Source organism: Nesoenas mayeri (assembly GCF_963082525.1).
Source record: "Nesoenas mayeri genome assembly, chromosome: 14".
Classification (NCBI taxonomy): Eukaryota; Metazoa; Chordata; class Aves; order Columbiformes; family Columbidae; genus Nesoenas; species Nesoenas mayeri.
In genome coordinates, this window is record NC_137556.1 from 18813269 (window position 1) to 18838093 (window position 24825).

The window sequence follows — 24825 nt, forward strand, 5'->3', positions numbered from 1 at the left end:
CTCTTGCATTCACCAGTGCCCTGGAAGCAGCATTATTGGGGGATGAACTTCTTTCGTTCTCCCTTTCTTTCTCCAAACTGCCTTAAAATGACCAGCCCGGACCGCGTTGGGATCTTTCAGCAGCCTCCAAGGTGTTTCTGTGGTGGAAACATCCGAGATCTTACCCCAGAAACTTTGGTGTAGATGTGCAGTTTAACAGAGGTGAGCGCAGTGTGCTCTGCCACCTGTGTGACCACATATTTTCTAGATTTGAAGGGATCCAAATACGTTCCTTTTAAAGAAACAAGTTGGAAACTGGCAATTAAGTTGTCAGAACATCTCTTGGACCCGCAACACCATCCCCTAAACCAGGGCTGGCAAACTCATCACCAGGGGCCGCGTCGGCCTCCCGGTTGCTTTCAAAGGGCCGAATGGAATTTTTAATTCCATTCGGCCCTTTGAAAGCAACCGGGAGGCCGACGCGGCCCCCGATGAAGATGATTTTGACATCTGTGCCCTAAAACACAGCAGGACCAGCACTGGTGCTACCGCTCCACCTTCTCCTTTCTTCCAGTTGAGCATTATACACCTGAAACACTCTCCAGCATCCTCAAAACCTCTCCCTGCTCTACCTGGAAGCTGTGGTCAAGCTGGGCAGGTGTGGTTGAAAGCGTGTCATCTGTAACCCACGAATTTGGCAGGCAGGGGATTATTGGGATACATTTAGGGATAATAGTCGGCCTTTCTATGTGTTAATCCTGTCAGCTCCCTCTGTGGCTTTTATAACCCACCTCATCTCTCTTACTGCTCAGCTTTCCCCTCTGAGAAACGACGCTTAACTTGCTGCTTGTGAAGGAGGTGAATCAGCTTTAATTAAGATTTGTTGAGTGCTTTGTTGATTAAGCTCACTGTAAAGCTAGTTATTATTTTTTTATTAACACGTAGGTATTCTTAGCACCTAAAGTGAGAAATGACACAACACTGGGGATGTTCTGGGAAGCAGCCCCGTGGAAGGAGCTGGTGTGTGCTAACGAAGGCTTTGTCAAATCGCTCCTGGCTGTGGTTCGTTAGGCGGCTCGCTCCTAAAGCTCTGACTCAAAAAAGTGAATACATATATATATATATAAAATCCACTCGAGTCACTGGGAAATCTTAAACATTCCTGGAAGTTCAACGCCGCTTTTGCATCAGAGTTGTAGCTCTTGCCCCCTGGCTGGGTTTCCTATGGAGCTGTGGGTAGGGCTTCGGTGCAGCTGTGCGTGTTTGGCATCAGCTATGCTGGCACAGCTGCTCTCACCTGATTTGAAACACCTTGTTTTGATGATTGCGTTCAGCAGTCAGCCCCCAAATTGTTCTGCTGGGGCAGGGAGGTGATGATCTTTATGGGCTGCAGCACATTGCCCAGATTGGTAGGGCTGTTTGGGGGTCTGAAGGGAGGAGGGAAACTTTTGCCTTCCTTTTGAGCAGCCCAGCTTGGCATCTCTTGTCCTGCTGCGCGTGGGGAGCCCGTTGTTGCGTTGCTGTGTGGGTGCCCTTTCAGCAGGACAAGGAGCTCTGTTGTATTTTGGGGGAGAAAAGACTGTTAATTTAGCTCACTGCTGTGGAGATGTAGGAGTGGCCAGGTGGAGGGTGTTAAAATGAAACTTGGGGCTGGAAAAGTCTCCTTGTCTGTGCCCCTGTCCTGGGGCCAGGTGAGAGATGCAACTCTGGGCTGGGCAGCGGTGGTTGCTGGTGCAGATGGGGGTGAGTTCCCTCTGGGCCTTGAAATCCTGGTCTAGGAGAGCCTGGTACCTCATCTAACTCATCCTTGCAGCAAATTCAGTGAGCTGCTTTGTCTGTTGCTTTCACAGAATGGGGAGCCCAAGGGCTAGTGGCGAGGGGCTGGAGCACAAGTGTGATGGGAGCGGCTGAGGGACCTGGGGGTTCAGCTGCAGAACAGGAGCTGAGGGGAGACCTTCTGATCTCTGAACTGCCTGAAAGGAGCTTGGAGCCAGGGGGGTCGGGCTCTGCTCCCCAGGAACAAGCGCCAGGAGCAGAGGAAACGGCCTCAAGTTGCGCCAGGGGAGGTTGAGGTTGGATTTAGGAACAATTTCTTCCCCAAAGGGCTGTGGGGCATTGGAACAGGCTGCCCAGGGCAGTGCTGGAGTCACCATCCCTGGAGGGTTGGACAGACGGACATGAGGTTCTCAGGACATGGGGCAGTGCCAGGGGTGGGTTATGGTTGGACTCAATGATCCTGAGGGGCTTTTCCAACCAAAATGATTCTGTGATTCTTGTAATGAGCTGTTAAATGTTACTAATGATGCTGGAGGACGGGCTGCGTGTTTTGCAGTGCTGAGGGCTCTGCTTGGTGCCCAGACCTCCTGTTTTGTCTGGACTTTCTCAGGGGCTGTGCCCATCACAGAGCACGGCCAGCCAGCCCTGAGTCAGGAACTTGGTGTTTTTAAATCACGGAGTGTGTAGCTCTTTGGAACTGGAGCTGTGCTGTCCCAGCACTGACACTCGTCATGGTTTTAGTCCAGTCCCCGGTTTTCCTCAGCATTACCTCTCCCTCCAGAGCAATTTCCCCCGTGCTGTGTTTGTGCGCTTGGTCTTTGTTTTTGCTGTCTCCAAGTGCAGTTCTTTGCATTGTTTTCCTCGCTGTTTATTGATTTGTGTGTGTTTTGGGAACTTTTCTTCAGTTTATCAATTCTGAGCGTGACCTCTGGAGTGCTCCCAGCTCTGAGCTGCTGGGCATCCCCTGGGCTTTTGTAAAAGGACTTTGTTCAGGCCATTAATGAAAAGGATGAACAGAAGCAGACCTGGACTCAGCTCCAAGCGCCCATATTTAGTAATGAGCACTGTGCCTCGTTAAGGTGAGCTCAGTTAGTCGGAGTTCCTCTCAGTGCTCCCTGATTTCCACCCATTGCTCCCCAGGTGTCAGCTTTGGTAGCAGAGGGGTCCGTGTGGGGAATTGGTGTCCGGAGTGTCCTGCTGCCCTTTTTATCCTCGCTACTCCTGTCCTCAATGAAAGTTAAACTTGTCTGTATGTGACTGAAGCAGTAAAAATACATTTTTCTCCTGAAGCAATTCAAAGTTCCTTGTGTGGTTTCTCTGTTCTGGGCGAGGGGGATATCTTGCTCTGGAAAAATGAATCACGCTCATTTCTGTCCCTGCACAGTGTGTCGCTGTGGGAGCGGCTGCAGGATACCCTGTTCTACCAAGGCTCAACGCAAAGAAGTGTAAGGAAGAGGAGTTACTGTAACTGGAATACATTTACCTGGATGAAAACCTCCCAACAGGACCAGCTCTGACTGCCCCAGGGTTCTGTAAGTATCGAGCTGCTCTGTTCAGCTTTTTGAATTGTAAGAGGTTTGTCCTTTTCTGAAGTGCAACCCCCCTGCTATAACATCTTTCTTTGCGCGTCGCTGGAACTATAGGGTGGACTTTGGGCCTCGCTGAATTCAAGGACCGCACAGGGTTCCTCAGGACTGGGTGCCCTGACCAAATTTCAGTTCCAGGGGAGAAAATTCAGCCTCCCTGAAGCATTCCCGTGGTTTCTGTTGGATTATTCCTTATATCTCCCCAGGGCCTGCATGCTGTTGTTAAACACCGATAGAAAGGTTGCGTTCCACTCTGGATTATGGGGGTGGATAAATTGCATCCTGAGGCCAGTTTGCAAAGCCTTTTGGTCTCTGTGGGATGCAAGGAGCTGTGTCTTGTTCTGGATGTCTGTTTGCTGATAATTCTGTAGGATCTTCAGTGAGCAGGTTGTGAGAGTCCTGATTATACCGGTTCTCTGCACAGTCGGACTCTTTGCCCAAATAATTTGAAAGCCTGCTGCAGAGGGAGGACGAGGATGGAAGGATGATTTAGAAACCTCTGGGTCACCAGGGTAGGTGGGAAGAGGATGCGGATGTTGATCTGAAGGAGATACTGAGCCAGGTATATCCCTTTAAGCATCTAAAGAAAAAAGGGTTTTTTTAACCACTGCCAACTTTAAACCCAAATAGTTTCTTTAATGAGAGTTTTTAAAGGTTTAGCTGTTAATTTTAGAATTTTTATTTCAAGCGTACTTCCATAAAATCAACATTTTCAACACAGAATGCTTTAATACCTTCCACGTTGGTGCTCATTTGCAAGAAATCTAAGTGCAATTATTTCTTATGTACCAGTTAAATCTATCAGCCAACAGATGTCAAATGTAGCAAAAATGCTATAATAATATTACGGTCTAATAATAGTTATAATGATTCTAATTACGTGGCATGGCTTTTGAGAGAGACAGGCTCTGAAATTAGTGCGAGTGGGATGTTTAACCTTGAACTGCAGAATCAGGGTGCATTCGGGGGTACTTGGGCTGCACCGTTTCATCTTTGTTGGGCATCCCGTTCCCTTTATTTCCTCCAGCAGGCGGGAGGCAGCGGTCCGCTCTGCTTTAAACCTTCGGTGTGTTCAAAGGTGAATCATGCTGGCGAGCTGTAGGTGAGCATGGAGTCTCCATCCCCAGTGCAATGTTTTCTGTGCCAGCTGTTTCACATCCACATGTCCCTCTGCCACCGTATTTTTCCTTTAGGAAGGATCCTGGACTGCATCTTCTCTATTCTGGTGGGTTTTACCCAAGTGTCTCGTGGTCCCAGTGCTCATTATTCTTGTGGAACCAGTAATGCGCTGCACCGTGGGTCGCTCCTTGCCGCAGCTGTTCATTTGAATTTTGCAATGTGACGTTGGTGAGGGGTCCCTGATTCGCAGAGAAGGATCCTTTTGGCAGAGGAAGCCCCGCATTGGCTGGAAGGTGACAGCTTTCAATGATTATGTGCCAGGCGGAACGTGTTCCCTCCAAATAATATATTCGTATGCTGATGAGAACTCAGCGGGACGTCCGGGAATTCGGCTGTCGGTTGCTGATCCCTTTTATCATCTTCCTGTAAAATGGATCCAGAAGTGCCCTTGCAAGGTTTTCTTCTTCATGATCAATGTGCAGAGTCTGTTGGAGGCCTGTAGTCAGTGGGGTTCCCCAGGGTCAGCATTGGGTCCAGTCCTGTTCAACCTGTTCATCGATGACCTGGATGAACATACCGATTTGCACCCTCAGCTGGTTTGCTGATGATCCCAAACTGGGAGGACGGGCTGACACACCACGGGCTGCGCTGCCATCCAGAGACCTGGCAGAGAAGAACCTGATGGAGTTCAATCAGGGCAAGCGCAGGGTCCTGCAGCTGGGGAGGAACGACCCCCGGCACCAGCACAGGTTGGGGTGACCTGCTGAAAGCAGCTCTGCAGAGAGGCCCTGCGAGTTCTGGGGGACAACAGGTTGGCCACGAGTCACCAATGTGCCCTGTGGCCAAGAGGCCAATGGTACCTGGGGTGTGAGGAAGAGTGTGAGCAGCAGGTCAGGGAGGTTGCTCCTGCCCCTCTGCTCTGCCCTGGGGAGGCCACGTCTGGAGTTGTGGGTCCAGTGCTGGGCTCCCCAGTTGAAGGACGACAAGGAATTACTGGAGGGAGTCCAGCGGTGGCCATGAAGATCATGAGGGGTCTGGAGCATCTTTGTGATGAGGAGACACTGAGAGAGCTGGGGCTGTTGAGCCTGGAGAAGAGAAGCTGAGAGGGATGTGATCAATGGGGTCAATAACTCAGGGTGGGTGTCAGAGGATGGACCAGACTCTGTTCAGTGGTGCCCAACGCCAGGGTGAGAGGCAACGGGCACAGACTGAAACACAGGAGGGTCCATGTGAACATGAGGAGAAACGTCTTTGCTGGGAGGTGCCAGAGCCTGGCCCAGGCTGCCCAGAGCGGGTGTGGAGTCTCCTTCTCTGAGACATTCAGACCCCCTGGACCCACGTGTGTGATCTGCTCTATGACCCTGCGTGAGCAGGTGGGGCTGGGGATCTGCAGAGCTCCTGAAACCCAGCCAACCCGGAGCCATGTGATTTCCAGCCTGCTTGTGGGCTGGCTGCTGTGCTGCTTGTGACAGCCCTGCCTGCTGTGCTCCGGGGCTCCCGCTGCTGAGGGCTCTGCCATCTTCAGCTGTTTTGTCCTGGTGCTCTGGTCGGTTCCTTTGGTGCATCGCCATGGAGATGGGGCTGTAGGAACCACGGGGCCCAGTCGTTTCCATGTGCCCGTGAAGAAGGATGCGGTGACAGGTGACACTTGTTTAGGGAAAATGATTTCTCTGAGTAAATAATTTGTCAATGAACACTTGGCATCGCCCCAGATGCTATTAAGGAAAAGATAAATCTTGAATCGCTTCAGGCCTGAGGTGTGAGGCTCATATAATATTCACTTTTTAACATGCTCTTCGCTTTGCTCAGCATCAGGCGTTGTTGCCGTGACCAGCGCCGACTCACGAACCTGCTTGTACCTGTACTTAGCCTGAGAAACCAAAGCTCCCTTTGTTTTTCCCCTCCTTGTAAATATTAGCACAATCTTTCTCATCCTGCTGCGAGAGCACCTTTCTGCGTCTCTTTTCTACCTGTTGAGAGTCCAGATTTTCCCTGCGCTGAGTCGCTTGCATGAGTTTCCTGCCCGGTGACGGGTCCGACTCTGACCGGGGTTCCGAAGGATGCGTTGAGCTCTCCCAAATGCCAGGGAGCGTGGGCACGTCCCCGGCTTGTCACACTGTGCCAGTGCACCCCGGACACCCATGGGCTCGTGCCAAAACCTCCGTGGGGCTGCGGGAGCGCTGCCTCCGTGCTCGCTTTTCCTCCCCTTCCTGGTACACGGAGAGCCGCATGGACACGGCCTGGAAGAGCCTCCGGCACCGCTCTGCCTCGTCACCTGCACCTCTCGTTTCAGATCGTGTTTGTAAACATCTCTTTGCCCTTGCTGAACGCTGTATCTCTTGATTTCTTTCTGCAAGAGTATTATTTAATTTGTAAATGTTTTAGGACCTTATTTGAAAAATACGATATGAAGCCGTATTTCATTTTCTGTAATGATCCGCTAATGCAGGCGTATTTCAAAGGCAGGCTGTGCAGTACTGTGGGGTTTAATTAAATTCTGTTTTTCAAATAAGCATCAATAGACAGACAATAACAAATGGTGGGTGCTATGGATACAGCACAGTCATTCCGTTTTCTTTTCTAGGGCTCTGGAAGTGAAAATGTATAGCCCTTCAAATGCACTTGGCCTGCTCACCATTGCAGCGTTAGTGCAGTTACGCAATTTAGGGGGAGTTTTTTAAATTTTACTCATAGTTAATTTTCTTGATGTCATCCTGCCCACAAAATAAACTGGTACGCTATGGAAAATTTGCACCTGGAGCCTTGGGTGAGCTGGATTCTGCTGCAAGCTCCGGACTTAGTTTGGAATATTGAGTTACCTTACGGCTTGTAGAGATGGGTCATTGTGAGGGTTACAAAACCCAAGGGCTGGGTGTGAGGTTCTCGTTCCTTCGGTGGAAAACGCCGCTCTCCGGTGACTGGATGTGGTTTGCGCTGCTACTGGGAGGTAAGAATGATGTTGTTGCATCCAACGTTGTTGTACGTGACTCAGGAATAAGCAAGTGGCTCTTGAAAGTGTTCTGTTCCGTTTCTTCCAGCAAGCGTGGGGTAATCAAGTACAAAATGTATGCAGAGGAGCTTGGGCAGGCTGAGCGTCAGCGGGAGGCTGTTGGAAATCATAATGGCCACTCACAAGCGTGGCACTTGTACAAGTTTTCTAGGGGTGAAGCAATTCAGCGGTGGTGATGTAAATGGGCTCCTTTGCTTGGGTTTGCGCAGAGCATCGCTTGAGGAGCAGAGCGACATCGCTGACTGGAGGATCCTTGAGTTCGGCTGCTTTCTGGTGGCTAGTGGTTTTGTTCTCTCCCAGGTTTTGGGAAAACTCGCTTTGTTTAAAAACATAACCAGAATTTGGTGAGGAAATCAGTGTGGGCACCCTGGACTCCTGCAGCACCACAACCCTTTGATTTCTCTCTGAAATCTCTGTGAGTCAGAGAACTGAAAAAAAGGTTAATTTTTCAGAGGATGACCCCATGTCCTTTCTTCAGAGATGTGAGTTCAAGCCGTGTCCTGATTGATGCCTGAAGCTTTCCCTGTTTAACCCACCATGAGTGGCTCCTGGGTGCGTGCTGGCCGTGCCGCGCTGCCGCCTACCCCGCTCACCGTGCACGGGGCTCTGGGGTGGAAGCGGGAGCGTGCAAAGCCTGGGGGAGCCTGCAGAAGCCTGCCTCTTGCGTCGCTGCAGCTGTAAGTGCCTGAGGAGCGTCGCTGTCAGTGGCAGGCTCGTGTCTGCTGACCTCCTCCTCCGCGCCGTCTCGGTTTAACGCTCCCCATGCAGCCCATGTTCTGCTCCCTCTGCAGAGCAGCAGCACTAGTGCTTTACAGCCCTGCCGCTGCATGTACCGGCTCGTGGCGCTTCCTGCGCTGGACCAGACCCTCGTAGGAAACAACAACCCTGACCAAGTAAGGCTGGCGAGACGGTGCCACAGAACCCCATCCTGGCTGGGTTTCAGGAGCTCTGCAGATCCCCAGCCCCACCTGCTCACGCAGGGTCACCGAGCAGATCACACACATGGGTCCAGGCGGTTTGAATGTCTCAGAGAAGGAGACTCCACACCTGCTCTGGGCAGCCTGGGCCAGGCTCTGGCACCTCCCAGCAAAGACGTTTCTCCTCGTGTGTCCTGTGCTTGATGCCAGTCCCTGTGGCTGGAGAGGAGTCCCGGTACAGTTAAAACAGTGTCTAAATATAACTTGTCATGAGGCATTAGATGCTCGTTAAATAAGTTCTCAAAAAAAACCCCATGCAGCTGAGGTTTGTGCTGGTAGTGCCAACACCAAGGTCATGCCCTGTGCCTGCTAACTTGTTCTTCCCTTGTTCCTCGCTTTAGGCTGCCAGACTTTCCCTTTTCTTTTGTTGTCTTTTTGTTGATACGTAGTGTCACTTGAGGATCCCTTGCTGGGCTTTGGGGCAGGCCGTTGCTTTTTGGTGACTTGAGATGGTGTCTCTTACTTGTCTTATCCTTTCTTTGGATCTCCTGCCCCTCTCCCGTCTGCTCTCACTTTGCGATGCTCTCACCTTCTTCTGGGGCTGCTCACGCTTCCCATCGAGGAACCTTGGGCAGACCCAACTTTTCTGGGACCATTGCTTATATTCTATGGATGGGATTGTTTTTCTGGCCATGATGGAGCTCAGGCGGGTGACCCCAGATGAAGCACATTGGCACCTGGAACATCTGGATCCAGCAGCTCAGCCCTGGGCTGAGGGATTTGCCCCCGTGCAGACAGTAAGTGCGTGAGCCTGGTCTTTGCAGGAGCAGGCGAGTGATTTGGGTTCCTCATGGTACTGACTGGCACGATTAGATCTTGCAGATATGCCCAGGGCAGGTTTAGGGGCAAAAATGCTCTAGGACTATTTAAAAGAAAAAAAAAAGTAATCTGCAATTCAAGTTTGGGGGAATTAATTTATAGTGAGAGCGTGAGGAGGAGCGCTTGCTCAGGCAGACGATAATCCATGGCGGCACGTTACAGCACCAGGGCTCTTGGACGAACATCAGCGGCCTCAACGCCTCCCTAGGACGAGCAAGACGCTGGGTGAGGAACGTGAGGTTCCTGGACTATGAGGAGCTTCAGCGCAGAGTGGAATTTGAAGACCAAATTCCTTTTAATGATGGATGTTGTTGACGTCTGTCTCGCACGGAGTGCTGCACAGGAACAGGCTGTGTTGTACCGATGTGGTTCAAAAGTGAGAAGTGCGCTGGTCTTGTAAGCACGTGGGGCTGACACCGGCCAGCCCGGTTTCTTGCATTTCTCCTTTGGAGTTTGGCAGCCGTCCGCTTCAGGGAGCGCAGTGGTCTCCCAAGGCTTTATTTGATGTGACACATGACAAATTGTTTCTGCTGGCGGGTGCTGGAGGCGCAGTCTGTTCACTGGCAGCCGCGGCTTCACGGGCACCGAGGAAGTTGGGGAAGGCGAGTCTGACTTCCTCCTCCTCTTTCTCCTCCTCCTGGGAAGTTCCAGCAGAGTGTCTGATTAAACCCACCTCCCATTCCAGCCTCCTTTTTGCCGGGTGTTAAATGGTGCTATTTGTATAGATTATTAATGTTGTTTGTGCGCTAGGTGTTCCTGCAGATGCTCATTGTGTTTCTTGTTGCGCTTCGGTGTGCAAAGCCTGCGCTTCTGAAACCGGACCTGGTTACCATTAAAGATGCTTTGTTAAGTTGTTTTTTTTAGGACAGCCTTTTGACTCTGTAATGAGGGGTGAAATACTACATTCCTCAGCAGAATAAAAGTACACGTCCCCTGTGAGATACTGTAAATACATTTTATGTGTTCTATTACCTGCAGTTTCAAGAATATGTCCCCTAAGCATTTTAATCTTGTTTTCCAAAGTTGTCTCAGGGTGAGCAATCATTCCTATTTGCAACTTTGGGAATAATTACTGTGTTCGTTAATTTCTTCTGTTTTCTGCTGCCCATCTATTATTGCTTTCGAGAGGGGAAAAAACCCTCTCTGTAAATCTCCACCAAAGCAGCGCCGGGCTGCTGTTACGAAACAGAAAGGAGGCAGGACAATAAGGGACGCGGTTTGTCAGCCGCCCCACTTTTGTCCTGCAACTAAAAGCCATTTCGGAGGTTTTTGTGCAAGTGCTGTTTGCTTTGGTCGTTTTTTTGCTCTTTCTTTAAGTACAGACTGAAAAAGCTGGAGACTGGAGGCCACTGTAATTATGGTTTCTTCCTGAATAGCAGAATAAATGTGCCATTTAATGCATAAATGACAGGGTCCTTGCCTTGGAAAAAATATGCCGCCTGACCCTAATTCTGCAAAGTCTCTAGGTGTGAGTCACCGTCCCTGCCTGGTGCTGCGTGCCCTGGGATCTCACACTCCCTGCATCGGGGTCACTGCCAAAACTTGTCTTCGCGTGTGACGTCTACGGTCGCTGTGGAGGTTGTCATTGGAACAGCCTTGATTCCTTGGGCCCTTCGCAGGCTGGTGCTGCTCAGCTCCGGAGATGTGCCAGTCTGGGAAATGGCTCTTTTTAGGGTATTCACTAACAAAAGGACGTTCCTTTTAAATGGCTGGGTCTCCTGCTGTTGCTCCAAACTCCGGATGAGAAACAGTGGGGCTTGTCTTTTGAACTGAAGGATGCTGAGGTTATGAACAGTCGTCCCTTGGAAGAGAAAATCACAGGGGAAAAGCACTCGCTTCTGGTTGCATCTCTGTTTTCCTCCTTCCCTAGTCCAGTTTTTGGGCTGCTGGGGCCTGACTTTGCCGTGGCCGAGGGGCAGCGGGATGGAGTGGAGGCGCAAGTGTGATGGGAGCGGCTGAGGGACCTGGGGGTTCAGCTGGAGAACAGGAGCTGAGGGGAGACCTTCTGATCTCTGAACTGCCTGAAAGGAGCTTGGAGCCAGGGGGGTCGGGCTCTGCTCCCCAGGAACAAGCGCCAGGAGCAGAGGAAACGGCCTCAAGTTGCGCCAGGGGAGGCTGAGGTTGGATCTGGAAACAATTTCTTCCCCAAAGGGCTGTGGGGCATTGGAACAGGCTGCCCAGGGCAGTGCTGGAGTCACCATCCCTGGAGGGCTGGACAGACGGACGTGAGGTTCTCAGGACATGGGGCAGTGCCGGGGATGTGTTATGGTTGGACTCAATGATCCTGAGGGTCTCTTCCAACCAAAATGATTCTGTGATGGTGCTGTTCCTGGTTGACCCCCCGGCTCCACAGGGCGGTGTGCACGGTTTCGGGGGCCCATGGCCTGGCAGCAGTCCTGCTGTTTGGAAGCTTTACTTCTTCTTGGAGCCTCTCTGCATGACCCAGCGTTGGGCACACCCGTAAGGTCCAGACTCACACTTCAAATGTCCGTAGCGAAGCGGTTCCTGGAGCTTTCCCCGTTGAGAGGAGCCACGTGGACCGTGCAGCCCTCCAGCGCGGTGACCGGGGCGGCTGGCAGCACACACAGGCTCCCGCGGCGGCTCAGACGCTCGCAGAAATGCTGTTTCATAACGTCTGCTGGGATTCGTGGGACATACAGGGGCAGGTTCCCTGCCTTGTCATTGTGACATAAGGATTTAAGGTTGAGGAGCGCTTTGAAGCACCAGTACAGCCCGTTCTGCTGTGACAAGGTGGAGCTGAGCGCCAGCGCAACTGTTCTTCTCCAAGAAAATGCTGTTTGGCACAGATCACAAGCTGTGGCTCTGCTGCTGTTTGAAGAGACCAGATGAATCGCAGAGACAGGGGCTCTGTGCAACGTCGATCTGCCCGTCAGAAGCCGAGGAGCTCAGGTTGCTGTCCTTCATGTCCAGGCAGCAAAAGGAAAGAAGGTCTGCGCACCGGGAGTCACTTGGGGCATCAAAGCTCCGCGTGGCAGAGGCTGACGAAGCAAAAGGCAGGACGACTGGGGATATCTGATAACGGTGGTGGGGCCTCCAGAGGGGTCTGTGAAACCTTGTCCTCTGCTGGAGGCCTCCAGCCCACACCGACCTCTGAGGACGTGGACATGCAATGTCCTGTGCTTGGCAGTGCCTGAAGGATTGTGTAATTAAAATGATGCTGTACTGTCACATTTTCAACTATTTTTTTCCATACGTTGCTACAAGTAACATCTAAAATAGCTCTCCCTATCTGACAAGAGATGAGAGAAGAAATGTATTCTTCAGCGGTGGACTTCTTGCATTTGATGGTGGTTTGTGCGCAGGTGGTTTCTTTGCTGCTTCTCTGATATTTATAAGCTTAAAACAGTGCCCAAGGACCAAGGAAGCCTGAAGCATCTGGATCCGAGGGGCAGCGTGAGCACGTGTCGCTCTGCAACCATCTCACAGGCAGGAAGGCAGAAAACCCTTCCCCAAAGTACAGGTGGCAGGTGATGAAGAACAGGAGAGGGAAGGAATTATGTTCTCTTTCAGCTTCTCTGGCTGTGCATTTATTTCTGCATTCGCAGCCCTTGGAACTCTTTGCTGGTTTAAATTTCCTTAGGAAAAATTAAAGCAGCGGCAGGAATGCAGCCTGGTGCTGGCTGCTCTGCTTTGGCTCCGGCTCGGGGGCTCTTGTGCTTGGGGAGCAAGACTCGATTTTTAATCTTGGTGGGAAGTGCCCGGGTCAAAGAATGGGAATTGTGAGAGTTGCTGCTAGGTGATTGTCCTGGTAGTGTCTCTGTTCTCTCTTAATACTCTTGCTTGTCCCAGGGCTTTTTTAATTGCTTATGAAAGGCATCTTCTGAGACCGTATTAAAGGTACTGATGCAGCGAAAAAAATAGGTAAACTTGAATAATGCCTTTTGTCCAAGCATGTGATCATAGAATCATTTTGATTGGAAAAGCTCCTCAGGATCATCGAGTCCAACCATAACCCACCCTTGTCTCTGCCCCATGTCCTGAGAACCTCATGTCCGTCTGTCCAGCCCTCCAGGGATGGTGACTCCAGCACTGCCCTGGGCAGCCTGTTCCAATGCCCCACAGCCCTTTGGGGAAGAAATTGCTCCCCAGATCCACCCTCAACCTCCCCTGGCGCAACTTGAGGCCGTTTCCTCTGCTCCTGGCGCTTGTTCCTGGGGAGCAGAGCCCGACCCCCCTGGCTCCAAGCTCCTTTCAGGCAGTTCAGAGATCAGAAGGTCTCCCCTCAGCTCCTGTTCTACAGCTGAACCCCCAGGTCCCTCAGCTGCTCCCATGACACTTGTGCTCCAGCCCCTCACCAGCTCCATCAACTCCTCTGCACTCTCTCTAGTATTTCAATGTCCTTCTTATGCTGAGGGGCCCAAAACTGACCCAGGATTCAAGGTTTGGCCTCCCCAGTGCCGATGTTGCTGCAGCCCTTAGTGGAAGGAGCCTTATGGTTCCTTGGTCACAACTGTGGTGCCCTTGTTATAAACTGGAGTGACCGAGCCCGGCGTGAGGAACGACGTGCCCGGATTCTCACAGAGAAGGGCCTGGGCAGCAGTCCCGAGGGACCCTGCTTGGCAGGAGGTGCCGTTCACCCCCGCGGAGCTCGTTGTTCCCCTTCAGGGGAGGGTTTGAGGTTGTCTCGTTAACACTTGATTCCGGGTTTTGCTGCCGGTGGCTGCTCTGGCAGCTCCTGTGTGGGTTCAAGGTGAATCCCAGTGGCTTTTCAACTGGAAACTTGCCACCAAACTGGGAGTGTGGGGGAGTGCAGGCCGCTGTCAGGGGAGGTCCTGAGCTGGGCATCCCTCCAGGTGTCAATTAACCCCATGGGTTGCGCTGCCTCGTTAGTCCCAGCCGCATAGCAGAGCCCATGGTGAGCGAGCCGCACGTTTGCTGCCCGCACACCGCGCTGCTCCTGCTGCCACCTGTGCCCGCGGGTTGTCACACCCTTGAGAGCTGTCACCGCTGCCCTCCAGAGAGGTGACGAAATGCATTTTTCATAAACTTGGCAGTTCCCTGTTCCTGGTGGTCGTGGCAAGACAGGCTGAGATACAGATGCAGGGGACAGAAGCTTGTACAGCGTGGTGTGGGTGCTGCTGCGCGAACCGTGTGCCCCATCCATCAGCACTGGGTTTTTATAACACCGAGCCTGAATTTTGCATGATTTTTAACCTTTTAATTGAGTGTCTTCATAGGGAAGCTGGCGCCTGGCAGGGCAGCAGGTTGTTATTCAGCGTGAGAGCCACGAGCAAGCAGCAGGAATTGGAAAACATAAAAAGCTGTTTCCAGAGAGGCTGAGGATGCCAATTAAACCTTTGGCTCCTTGTGGGCCTGGCTGCAGTAGGACATGAGGGTGCCCGTGCCCCAGCTCGTGCGGGCTGTGCCTTTCCTGTTAGGTTGTCCAAGCTTGGGAAAGCAGAAGGTGTAAAAGAATACGCTGAATGCTGTCACACTCTCAGGTTAGTCCAAACCAAGGTGTCACCTTGCAAACAGGGGCTGATAGAAACCATAGATACTTTTCCCCTCACGTGTATCATTCGCTTGTATGGGCTGTGCATGGGAAACCGCAGCGAGGAGCAGAAGGGAGCAGGTGTGGGCAGGAGAGTTGTTCTCTGGGGTTTGGGGATGAGGAAGGGACAAGCGAATTGGCGTGTTTGAGGTCATGCTGTGTGGCAGCTTTCAGAAAGATGTTGTCCCAAACATCCTGTGAATCTCTTCTCTCCAGGCAAGTCCTAAATTGGTGCAAATCAGCCCCTTTTCTGGTACGGACTTGAAGGTGCTCGCCAGTCCCGGAGCTCTGCAGAGCGTGGCTGTCGTCTGCCCGTGTAGGCAGTCGTGGAGCCCCACGAGAGCGGCTGCCAGAAGTCCAGATAGATGCATTTTTAAATAACTAATAAATGATAATTCAGCCCTTTGATCTCCGAGGCTCGCTCTGCTATTGCGCACTCCATCCCGAGCGGAGCAGAAGATCCCTCCGTCCTGCACCCAGGGCTCCATGGCACGGGGGCTCCGAGGTCGGGATCTCCCTGGGCTGTGGGCCTGCTGCAACTGCTACCGACGGGGCCGGGGGGTGACAGCAGCCTTGCTGCCTTCAGCCACCCGAGCATCAAGCTCTGGCCCTCTGGAGAGCAGCGTTTTCTGTGAACTCTGGTTTCTGATGGAATTCATTAAGTAAATTTAATTGATGGACTAAATGATGATGAGGCCCCACCTTGACTACTGTGTTCAGTTTTGGGCCCTTCAGCATAAGAAGGACATTGAAATACTAAAGAGAGTGCAGAGGAGGTGATGGAGCTGGTGAGGGGCTGGAGCACAAGTGTGATGGAGCGGCTGAGGGACCTGGGGGGTTCAGCTGTAGAACAGGAGCTGAGGGGAGACCTTCTGATCTCTGAACTGCCTGAAAGGAGCTTGGAGCCAGGGGGGTCGGGCTCTGCTCCCCAGGAACAAGCGCCAGGAGCAGAGGAAACGGCCTCAAGTTGCGCCAGGGGAGGTTGAGGTTGGATGTGGGAACAATTTCTTCCCCAAAGGGCTATGGGGCATTGGAACAGGCTGCCCAGGGCAGTGCTGGAGTCACCAGCCCTGGAGGGGTTTAAAACATGTGCAGACGAGATTCTTAGGGACATGGGTTAGTGCTAGAGCTGGGTTATAATTGGACTCCATGATCTTGAGGGTCTCTTCCAACCAAAATGGTTCTATGTTTAACGTTAAAACTGTGTGGGGTTGTTTGTATAAACAACAGGGTCGCAGTTGCTGGTTGGGTAGAAGGGGCGCTGGTGGCTTTAGCTGTAAATGACCAGCAAAAACCTTTTGTTGGCCCCTGTGTGGAGCCGTGGCCAGTGCCAGGTGCTGCCGACCCCTCTTCTGTCGCTGGGAACGTCCCCGCTCCGCTCTCACCTGCTCCCGGCAGCACTCGCAGGAAAGCCCAACATCCAGCAGAACGGTAACTGAGCTGGTTAGAGGGGCTGATATTAGCTAAGCATGCAGCCTGTGGGGGCTATTACTATTTATTGTTATTATTGGTTAGTGGCAGCTATAAAAGCCGCATGATTGCATGGCTCTGTAAGCACGTCTCTGCCGTGGGTGTCCTTCACCTCCCTCCCGTCCCCACCGCCCCGTGTCAGAGTTTCTCCCCATGCACTGTTCAGGGCTGTGCCGGGCAGCACAGGCTGAGCCTAATGGCAGAGCTTGAGCTGCGCTTTATTCCTGTCAGCCTAAAAGCGTGGCCTCCTTGCTGTGTGGGTTCTCCGTTGGCAGCCAAATACGGGAAGGTGTTCTCACAACTTCTCCTTTGTGTAGGAGTGTTCTTAACATGCCGGAGCAGAGTCTTGGTAGGAGTAAATGATGAGGAGCAAGCAAAGTAAGAAAAGCAAGCAAAGAGTAAACTTCTTTTTAAACAATTTCGTAAGTGTATTGCAGTAGTACTGCAACTGCACGCTCTCTGCTGAAATCTTGGTGGTGGGAGGCTATTTGCAGACAAGTGGTGCTCACTGTCCCGTCTTTCACGCGTGTGTTGTGGGGCTTGGTGCCGCAGTGGGACGCTCGGGCAGGGCTCTGGGCTCCTGCGTGCAGCGCTGACCTGAGCGCTGTCCCAGGGCAGGAGGACGAGAGGGCGCCCTGAGCACGGCAGAGGCAGGTGCAACATCAGACCCGGAGCGAAGCTGCGCGGAGCCCAGTGTGATGGGTCCGTACCAGAGCACCCCGGTCCCGCCCGCTTCGTCCTGGGACGATCGGGGACAAAGAACTGGGGCTCCATCCGCAGTGTCTCACAGTCCCTGAAGGACGCTCTTCATTGTGTTTGGTTTTGTCATTCAGCGCTCTTTCTTCTGCTTTGCATAAGGTGTTGGGTTCATGATTATTATTTTATTCTGTTTTAATTATTAACTTTTATTCAGATCCAGTTCTTTGATCAGTCAAGTGTATTCAGGTCTTTTCCAGGATCTTTGTAGTTTTAATATTGGATTTAATGAAGGAGAAGATTCACACCTGCCTCCTTTGGGGAACGTTGCTGCTCAGGGCCTGGCTGTGACAGGGGGTCCTGGGGCTTCCTAAGTGCCTGCTGATCGTGTTTGGAAGGTCAGGACCTGTGCTCTGTCTTATGAGAGCCGTTGGGGTTTTGCTATGGGCAAATTGTCTTCCGAAGGCTCCCATTTCCAGAGGAAATCCAAGAAATCCTGTGCTTTGTGCCAGAAGCCATGGTGCAGTGTCCAAATCTTCAGGACTGAGCCCTGCTAAGGGTCATCTGGGCCTGTGTCCACCAAAACACAAGTATTTCCAGGCTGGCTTTTCGCAGGTTGGTGTGTATTCAGCAGGAGCCTTGGTGTCTCTGTGCCTCTGGGAAGAAGAGGGTTGTGCAGACCCGACTGTAATGAATGGGGGTGGGCAGAGTGTCCTGTGGGCTCCTGATCCTCTATTTGTCCACCAGCTGTTTCCTTTCTTACACACAGGCTGAATTTGACTCAAACCTCTTTCTCCTGTGGGGGCACCACAGGAGGGACCATCAGCCCCCCAAGGTGTCCGACTGATACCACTCTGCTCTTCGGCAGCAATTCAGCAGCAATGGCTGCTTGTCACAGAGCTGGGGACCCTGTTGCTTAGAGGAAGAAAGTTTAGGGCCAGGCCAGCTAAATTTCCTTCTCTTTCTCTATTGCATTGCATATCACTTAGCACAGGGGTGTCAGACTCATTGGCACGGGGGGGCCACATCAGCGTTGCCTTCAAAGGACTGAATGGAATTTTAGGACTGGATAAATGTTGTAATAGTTGATAGTGAATAGCTGATGTGGCCCCCGCTGACAATGAGTGTGACACCCCTGACTTATCACATCGTGCTGGGCTCAGCACCGATACAGCAGCATTGAAATGACTTTGTGTTCAAACAGGGATCTTGACACTGATTGTGGTATGTGACCTGAGCACATCTCTTCAGTCAGACATCTCGATTTACACGTCTGTCTTTAAAACAGTTCCCTTAACTGCTATTGCCCATCAAGCTTTGGCTTCAGCCTAAGAGGCTGGGAGTGCTTGGTGGTTTTTGCATCACTGGTTCAGCTGAAGGGCGCTGGGGACGTGTCCCTCGATGTCCTTCATCCTTTGGTTGTTCTCCAGTGCTGCCCTGTGAATTATTTGTGCTTGAAAACACGCAAAGTGCTGTCGGTGCTTTCATTACCACCGGCCGTCTCGATGAAGGGTGGCTGCACGCACATCCTGCCCGAACTAGTTAATTAGCGCATAGTTTTGCAAGATTTATAATTCCCGTTCTGTGCCCTCAATCCCAAAATGAGAACAAGGATTAGCTTATTATTATTATTATTATCACTTCCAGTTGGCCATAAAAGCGGAGCCTGGCGAGGGGGCTGGGGAGCTCCCCAGGTTGGTCGTGTGCTCTCCGAAGCAGCGGATCAGAATTCAGATGAGGCTTCAGCTGGATTTATTGGAGCGGCGCGGTGTGCGCACTGAGCTTTGAGTCGGGACATGAAAGAGCGCTGCGTTCCAGCAGCAGGAGGCTCTAATGAAACATGTTCCTCTTACTGACTCGCTTTGAACTGTCACCTGTGACTACGGCAGCCGCATCCACGGGGCCGTGCGGCACTTACCGATGCACAGCCAGTAAAGTCAGTAAAACTGTCCCTGCTAATAGCGAACACAATGGCAGCGCGGTTGTCTCTGCGGCTGCCGGTGCAGCCGGGTGTTTTGGAGCTGCAGAGAGAACCTCCCAGAGCATCGCCTGCTCTGATGGCAGCGCCGCTACCGGCAGCAGAGCCTTCTTTGAGCGCCACTTTTTGCTCTTTCCCTAGTACCCAAGGATTATTGGAAGAAGAAACCCACCCAAGGGTTATTTGCGGTCCCCCTGGAGCGGTTCTGGCGCGTGTGGGTGCTGCTGGATCCGCAGGACATCCTTAAAGTGGAGCAAACGCTCCCGGTGCAGGTGACAGCCACCGCCTGCCTGCTCTGCAGCCTGCAGGGCTTGTTCTAAAAGCGCATCGTACCCGCTCGACAGCATTCGATGTGGAAATCCTGGCGCGCGTCTGTCTCGTCAGGAGGTGTCAGCCTGCGCAGGCTTCTCTCCAGGAGCTTCGAGCCCCCGGGTTTCACATGGTGACTCCTCTGCCTACCTGGGGCCAAGCGAGCTGCTCACTGTTGCGCCGATACCACTTCTAGGCGGGGGGAGGCTTTGCAGAGCCCGTGCTGTCGTTTGCTGCCAGCCTTCTCGGTACACGTGAGCTCTATTTTTATGGGAGTGCGTGTTTTCTTTCAGCCGCTGCTTTGTTGAAGTTCTTTTTCTTCTTATTCTCTTTTTATTTCCAGGCTCGCAGGTAAAGTTTGAGGGTTACATCTATTTTTCATTATCTCAGTTTTGCTGCTTGTTTTGTAACTAAAAAAAAAAACCCAAACAAACTCACCAAACCCAACAAAAACAAAACCCCACTAAAATTGTTTCCTCTGTGAAAAGCAGCAGTTTGTTGCGAGGTGCGTTGAGGGGAGGACGGAGCATCTTGGGCAGTGTGAGGTTGAGGTTCTGACCGTGGCGTTGGCCAGACGGGCACGTAGATCCGGGTGCAGGTGGAGTGTGAGCCTGTGAATTCTGCTCTGGGTTTCCCAGCTCAGGACGCTGGGGTTGGTTCGTAGCCTGGTTGCACTCGCAGTGCCCGAGAGAGACGGAGGATTCGGCCGCAGGTTGTCCCTGCCTGTCTGCTGGAAACAGAGAGCTTTCTCCTCCTCCGCTTGGAGTGTTGTAAGGGCTTGTGGGTCCTTGAGGTGGGTCTTTAGGAGAGATGAGATGTGGAAGGAGAGCATGGTTTAGTGCTAGAGTCGGGTTACGGTTGCAGTCAATGATCCTGAGCATCTCTTCCAACCAAAACGATTCTGTGATTCTATGATATCAAGGATCAGGTCAGGAATGCAAAGTGGCACTTTCACACGTGGTGTGAATCACAGAATCCCAGAGTGTCAGGGGTTGAAGGGCCCTGGAAAGCTCATCCAGTGCAATCCCCCCATGGAGCAGGAACACCCAGATGAGGTTACACAGGAAGGTGTCCAGGCGGGTTGGAATGTCTGCACAGAAGGAGACTCCACAACCCCCTGGGCAGCCTGGGCCAGGCTCTGCCACCCTCACCCCAAACAAGTTTCTTCTCCTCTTTCAGTGGAACCTCCTGTGTTCCAGTTTGCACCCATTGCCCCTTGTCCTGTCCCTGGTTGTCACCAGAAGAGCCTGGCTCCATCCTCCTGACACTGCCCCTTTCCATATTGATCCCCAGGAATGAGTCCCCCCTCAGTGTCCTCTTGTCCAGCTCCAGAGCCCCAGCTCCCTCAGCCTTTCCTCACACGGGAGATGCTCCACTCCCTTAAAATTCAGCAGTGGAACTCGTTGCTGAAGGATGCTGTGGGTGTTGAAAGTCCAGATCTGCTCCAGAAGCAATTTCCCAGAATGGGAAAAACAAAACCCCAGTTGATCTGGATTTGAGTTCAAAGATAGAGGCTGCTCTTCAGGAAGACCCTGGCTCAGGAGATTTTGGAAGGTGCAGAAATGTGTCAGATTTATTACTATTCATGCTCCCTGCTCTGCTGCTTTTTCCTAGTTGTCCACCACTGACCAGCGTGTTGTGGTCTTTTACCTTTTCCTGGTAAAACAAAAACCAAGCAGGGAGGGACAGAAGTAACAGAATGGAGTGGGGAGAGCAGACAGCAGCAAAGGGGTGGAAGGAGAGGACTCCACTTTCTCCATGTCCCCAAAGTCTTTTTGGAGGATAGAATCACAGAATCATTTTGGTTGGAAGAGACCCTCAAGCTCATCGAGTCAACCATAACCCCCCCCAGCACTGCCCCATGTCCTGAGAACCTCATGTCCGTCTGTCCAGCCCTCCAGGGATGGTGACTCCAGCACTGCCCTGGGCAGCCTGTTCCAATGCCCCACAGCCCTTTGGGGAAGAAATTGTTCCCAGATCCAACCTCAACCTCCCCTGGCGCAACTTGAGGCAGTTTCCTCTGCTCCTGGCGCTTGTTCCTGGGGAGAAGGTCCTTTGGTGGCAGAGCTGGTGTTGGCTGTGCCCATGAGCCTATTTTCTGCTCTGTGGGTTAGAAGATGGTTGTTGCGTCAAGGGAGGAAAAAAATCTGCGCTGATGGGCTGTCCTTATGGACAGCAGAGACAGAAAGATATTTCGGACTGAGTGTATGGGAGGAAATTCTTTAAAACCTGGACAGGAGTAGGAGCAGACTTGATAGAGTGATGAGTAATGAAGGAGTGTTTGAACGGAACTAATCAGTCCCATCTTCTTGCAAAAGACCTCATTTAGTTTAATTTAGCAGCATGTAAATTTAGAGCCTGTCAAAGGCAGCTCCTCTCCAGCCCCTGTGCTGGCGCCTGCTCTGTCCCCAGCCCAGCGCTGGGGGTGGGTTTGGAGCCTTGTGTTGCAAAGGCAGCGGGGACACGATCTGTGTGGGGACGCACGGAGCGATGGGGACATGGTGTGTGTGTGGACGCACGGAGCGATGGGGACGTGGTGTAGTGGGAACGCATGGAGCGATGGGGACACGGTGTGTGTGGGGATGCACAAGGCGATGGGGACACACAGAGCAATGGGGACATAGTGTGTGTGAGGACGCATGGAACAATGGGGACACGGGGTGATGGGGACACAATGGGCATGGGGATGCACGGAGTGATGGGGACACACAGGGCGATGGGGTCACGGTGTGTGTGGGGACACACGGGGTGATGGGGACACGGTGCGCATGGGGACACGGGGGGCGATGGGGACACGATGTGCGTGGGTATGCAGGGAGCGATGGGGATGCACGGGGCGATGGGGACACATGGAGCGATGGGGACACGGCATGCGTGGGGATGCAGGGAGCAATGGGGACACGGTGTGCGTGGGGACACATGGAGCGATGGGGACACGGCATGCGTGGGGATGCAGGGAGCAATGGGGACACGGTGTGCGTGGGGACACATGGAGCGATGGGGACACGGCATGCGTGGGGACACAGGGAGCGATGGGGACACAGTGTGCATGGGGACGCAGGGAGCGATGGGGGCACGGTGTGCGTGGGGACACAGGGAGCGATGGGGACGCATGGGGCGATGGGGACACATGGAGCAATGGGAACACGATGTGCATGGGGATGCACAGGGCGATGGGGACATGAGCTCCGTGCCAGTGGGACTGGCAGCCCCAAGAGCAGGACCCTTTTTCTCCCCCGTGTCTGGTTCGGCGGGTGCTCTGTGGTGGGTCGGGCACTCTGAGCGCCAGGGGAAGCCCTGGCCCCCAGGAACCACCCAGCAAACCTTGCTCACCCCTGCAAAATGTTGTTTTCCTTAAGCAAAGCCCACGTGTGGACCTCAATAAACTCCTGATCCTTTGACGGCTGATAGATTTGTGTAATTTGAATTAACGCAGCTACTTCTGTGCTTAAAATGAGGCACAGGCAGAAAAAGCCTTTGCAGGATTGAACTGATTTTTAGATTTCCTCGTCGTTGTCATCCATGGCACCGACAAAATTATTTTAAACAAGACTTGCAGGTCTCTGTGTTTTCCCGCAGACATATAAGCCCCTGTGAGGTCATTATAAGCCACTTTGTTGTTACCTGTCATAAACTCCATCAGCACTAAAATCGGCACCTCTTGCTGCCCCGCGCGCTAACACCTTGAGGTGTTGCGTTGCATCTTGAACCTCCGCTGTGTTGCAAAATGTCACGTAAAGAATACTGAAACCTGTGAAAACATGGCCTAAAACACGGCTGGTTGTGTTTTTCTCTGTATTTTAGGCTGGCGGTGATGTCTCACTGGGCTGGTCTCCTCTCCGCCGCTGCCAAAGTCAACCTGCTGCTGTTGCTGGTTTCCGTGGTGTTTTCCTGGCCAAGCCAAAGCGACAGAGTTCCCGTAAGTGTCGGCTGCTCCAGCCGAGTGTTGCGCTCGCAAAGGGTTGTCTGGGTCCCCTCTGCTCGGCAGCGGCTCTGCAGTAACGTCTCAGAGGGGCCTCACCCCAGGAAATCCAGAATGCGCTCGATCCGGCGAGCCTGCAACGGTAACAGTGCAACTCGAGTAGCTCTCTTGTTGCTGGGTGTCACTTTTTCTCCTTGGAGTTGTCACACGTTTTCCCCGTGGTAAGAGGCAGAGCTAGTTTTGTGTCTTGTGGCGAGAAGAAGGGAGGAGATGTCCTCGATTAGGTTCCTACTGGTGCCCCTGTTGAGTCGGGCTTAGAAGAGCCTCCGCTCAAGTCCCTGCATCCCGCGTGTGCGGATTTTGCTCCTTGCAGCGTTATTGCAGAGCCGCAGTTGCTGTGGGCCCCTTTGCACTTGTACGAGTGTGCAAAACAAAGCCCGTGTGGGTTCTCCTCCCGAGCACGGTGCCCGACCAGCAGGTCTGGAAAGTGTCCTGGAGCTGGCACGAGACACGCTCTGTGGCAGCAGAGTGGTTTGGGGGTTGTTCAGTTCATGCTGTGGCTTTAAACAGGGGGTGTTGCAGCAGCACTGGCCTGGGGATCACCGGTCCCCGTGTCCCTGGATGTGGGCTCCCCTCTTTGCGTTGCAGCTCACTGGTCTGCGGGTGGTGTGATGCGGTTTTCTGGGGTCTGTTTAAACACACGGGCCCACCTGGAGTCGCGTAGCAATGAGATAACTCATTGTTATTTCAGGGAGGGAGAGGAGGAGGCTGGAGCGGAGTCACCCAGCGGGACAACAGCCACCCAGGGCCAGGGGCCTGAATTGGCTCTGAGGGGCAGGCAGGATTCATGCAATTTGGGGTTCGCTTTCCCACCGCCCCCCTTACAGCGGCTCTGTGCTGGGGACATGGGGACATCCCTCCTCTATTGCACACACACGGTGGGTTGTCTCCAACCCTCCCCGCTGAGGCTCTTCAGCTTATTTCAGACCCATAAAGCAAAGAGGTTTTTCACTTCTTGTTCTTTAGAAAACATCTCTCTTTCTACTATTTAAATTATAGAAACAAACCAAAAAGGATTCTACCTAATTTCTATGTAAATAAACAGTCACTTGTGTGGTGTTGCCTATTTTTGCCAGAAATATTAATGAAAACGGGGTATTGCAAAGGAACTGTGGCCAAGCAGTGGCAGTAATGTTTAACCGAACCGAGTCACATCCCTTTATCCTCACGGAATGTTTAGGCCGTGGCACTTCTCTGAAGCAGAGCCAGTAAACATCAGCCATCTCCATTATGTGTTTGAGCAGATAGAGCACTTGGAGGCCTGTTGGTAAATTTACAGTGGCCCGTATCGTTAAGTCCCTCTTGGATAATAATATAACAGCGTAAATAAGCCGAGTAATAACTGCTCTGACTCATTTATTTTAGTCCTGTTGAGTCTTGGCTCAGAAAATGTTAACATTGATTTTCATCTGCAGAAGCTGGCTTTGTATGTTTGTTATTGTTACTGAGCTTTAACCATTTGTCATAGTTTTAACAATTCCAAGCCTCTGATGCACTAAGTGAAAGCAGGAGCCAAGCTGTTCCCGCATGTGTTTCTCCAATTTCCATCCCTTTGGACAGATGAAATCAAACCGTTCCGCGGGTTTGTCAGCCGTCCTGCGCGTCACACCGT

General features: G+C 52.4%; 1 protein-coding gene across 2 annotated transcripts in view; it reads left to right on the forward strand.

The window, feature by feature from the left end:
- SIL1 (SIL1 nucleotide exchange factor) overlaps window positions 1–24825 on the forward strand; it is a 103936-nt gene that overhangs the window by 1819 nt on the left and 77292 nt on the right. For both annotated transcript variants that reach the window (XM_080353154.1, XM_080353155.1), the window contains exons 2-3: window positions 3140–3287; window positions 23036–23150. In XM_080353154.1, the coding sequence (XP_080209280.1) occupies window positions 23046–23150 (105 nt within the window). In that variant the 5' untranslated portion in view covers window positions 3140–3287; window positions 23036–23045. The remainder of the gene's footprint in view (window positions 1–3139; window positions 3288–23035; window positions 23151–24825) is intronic.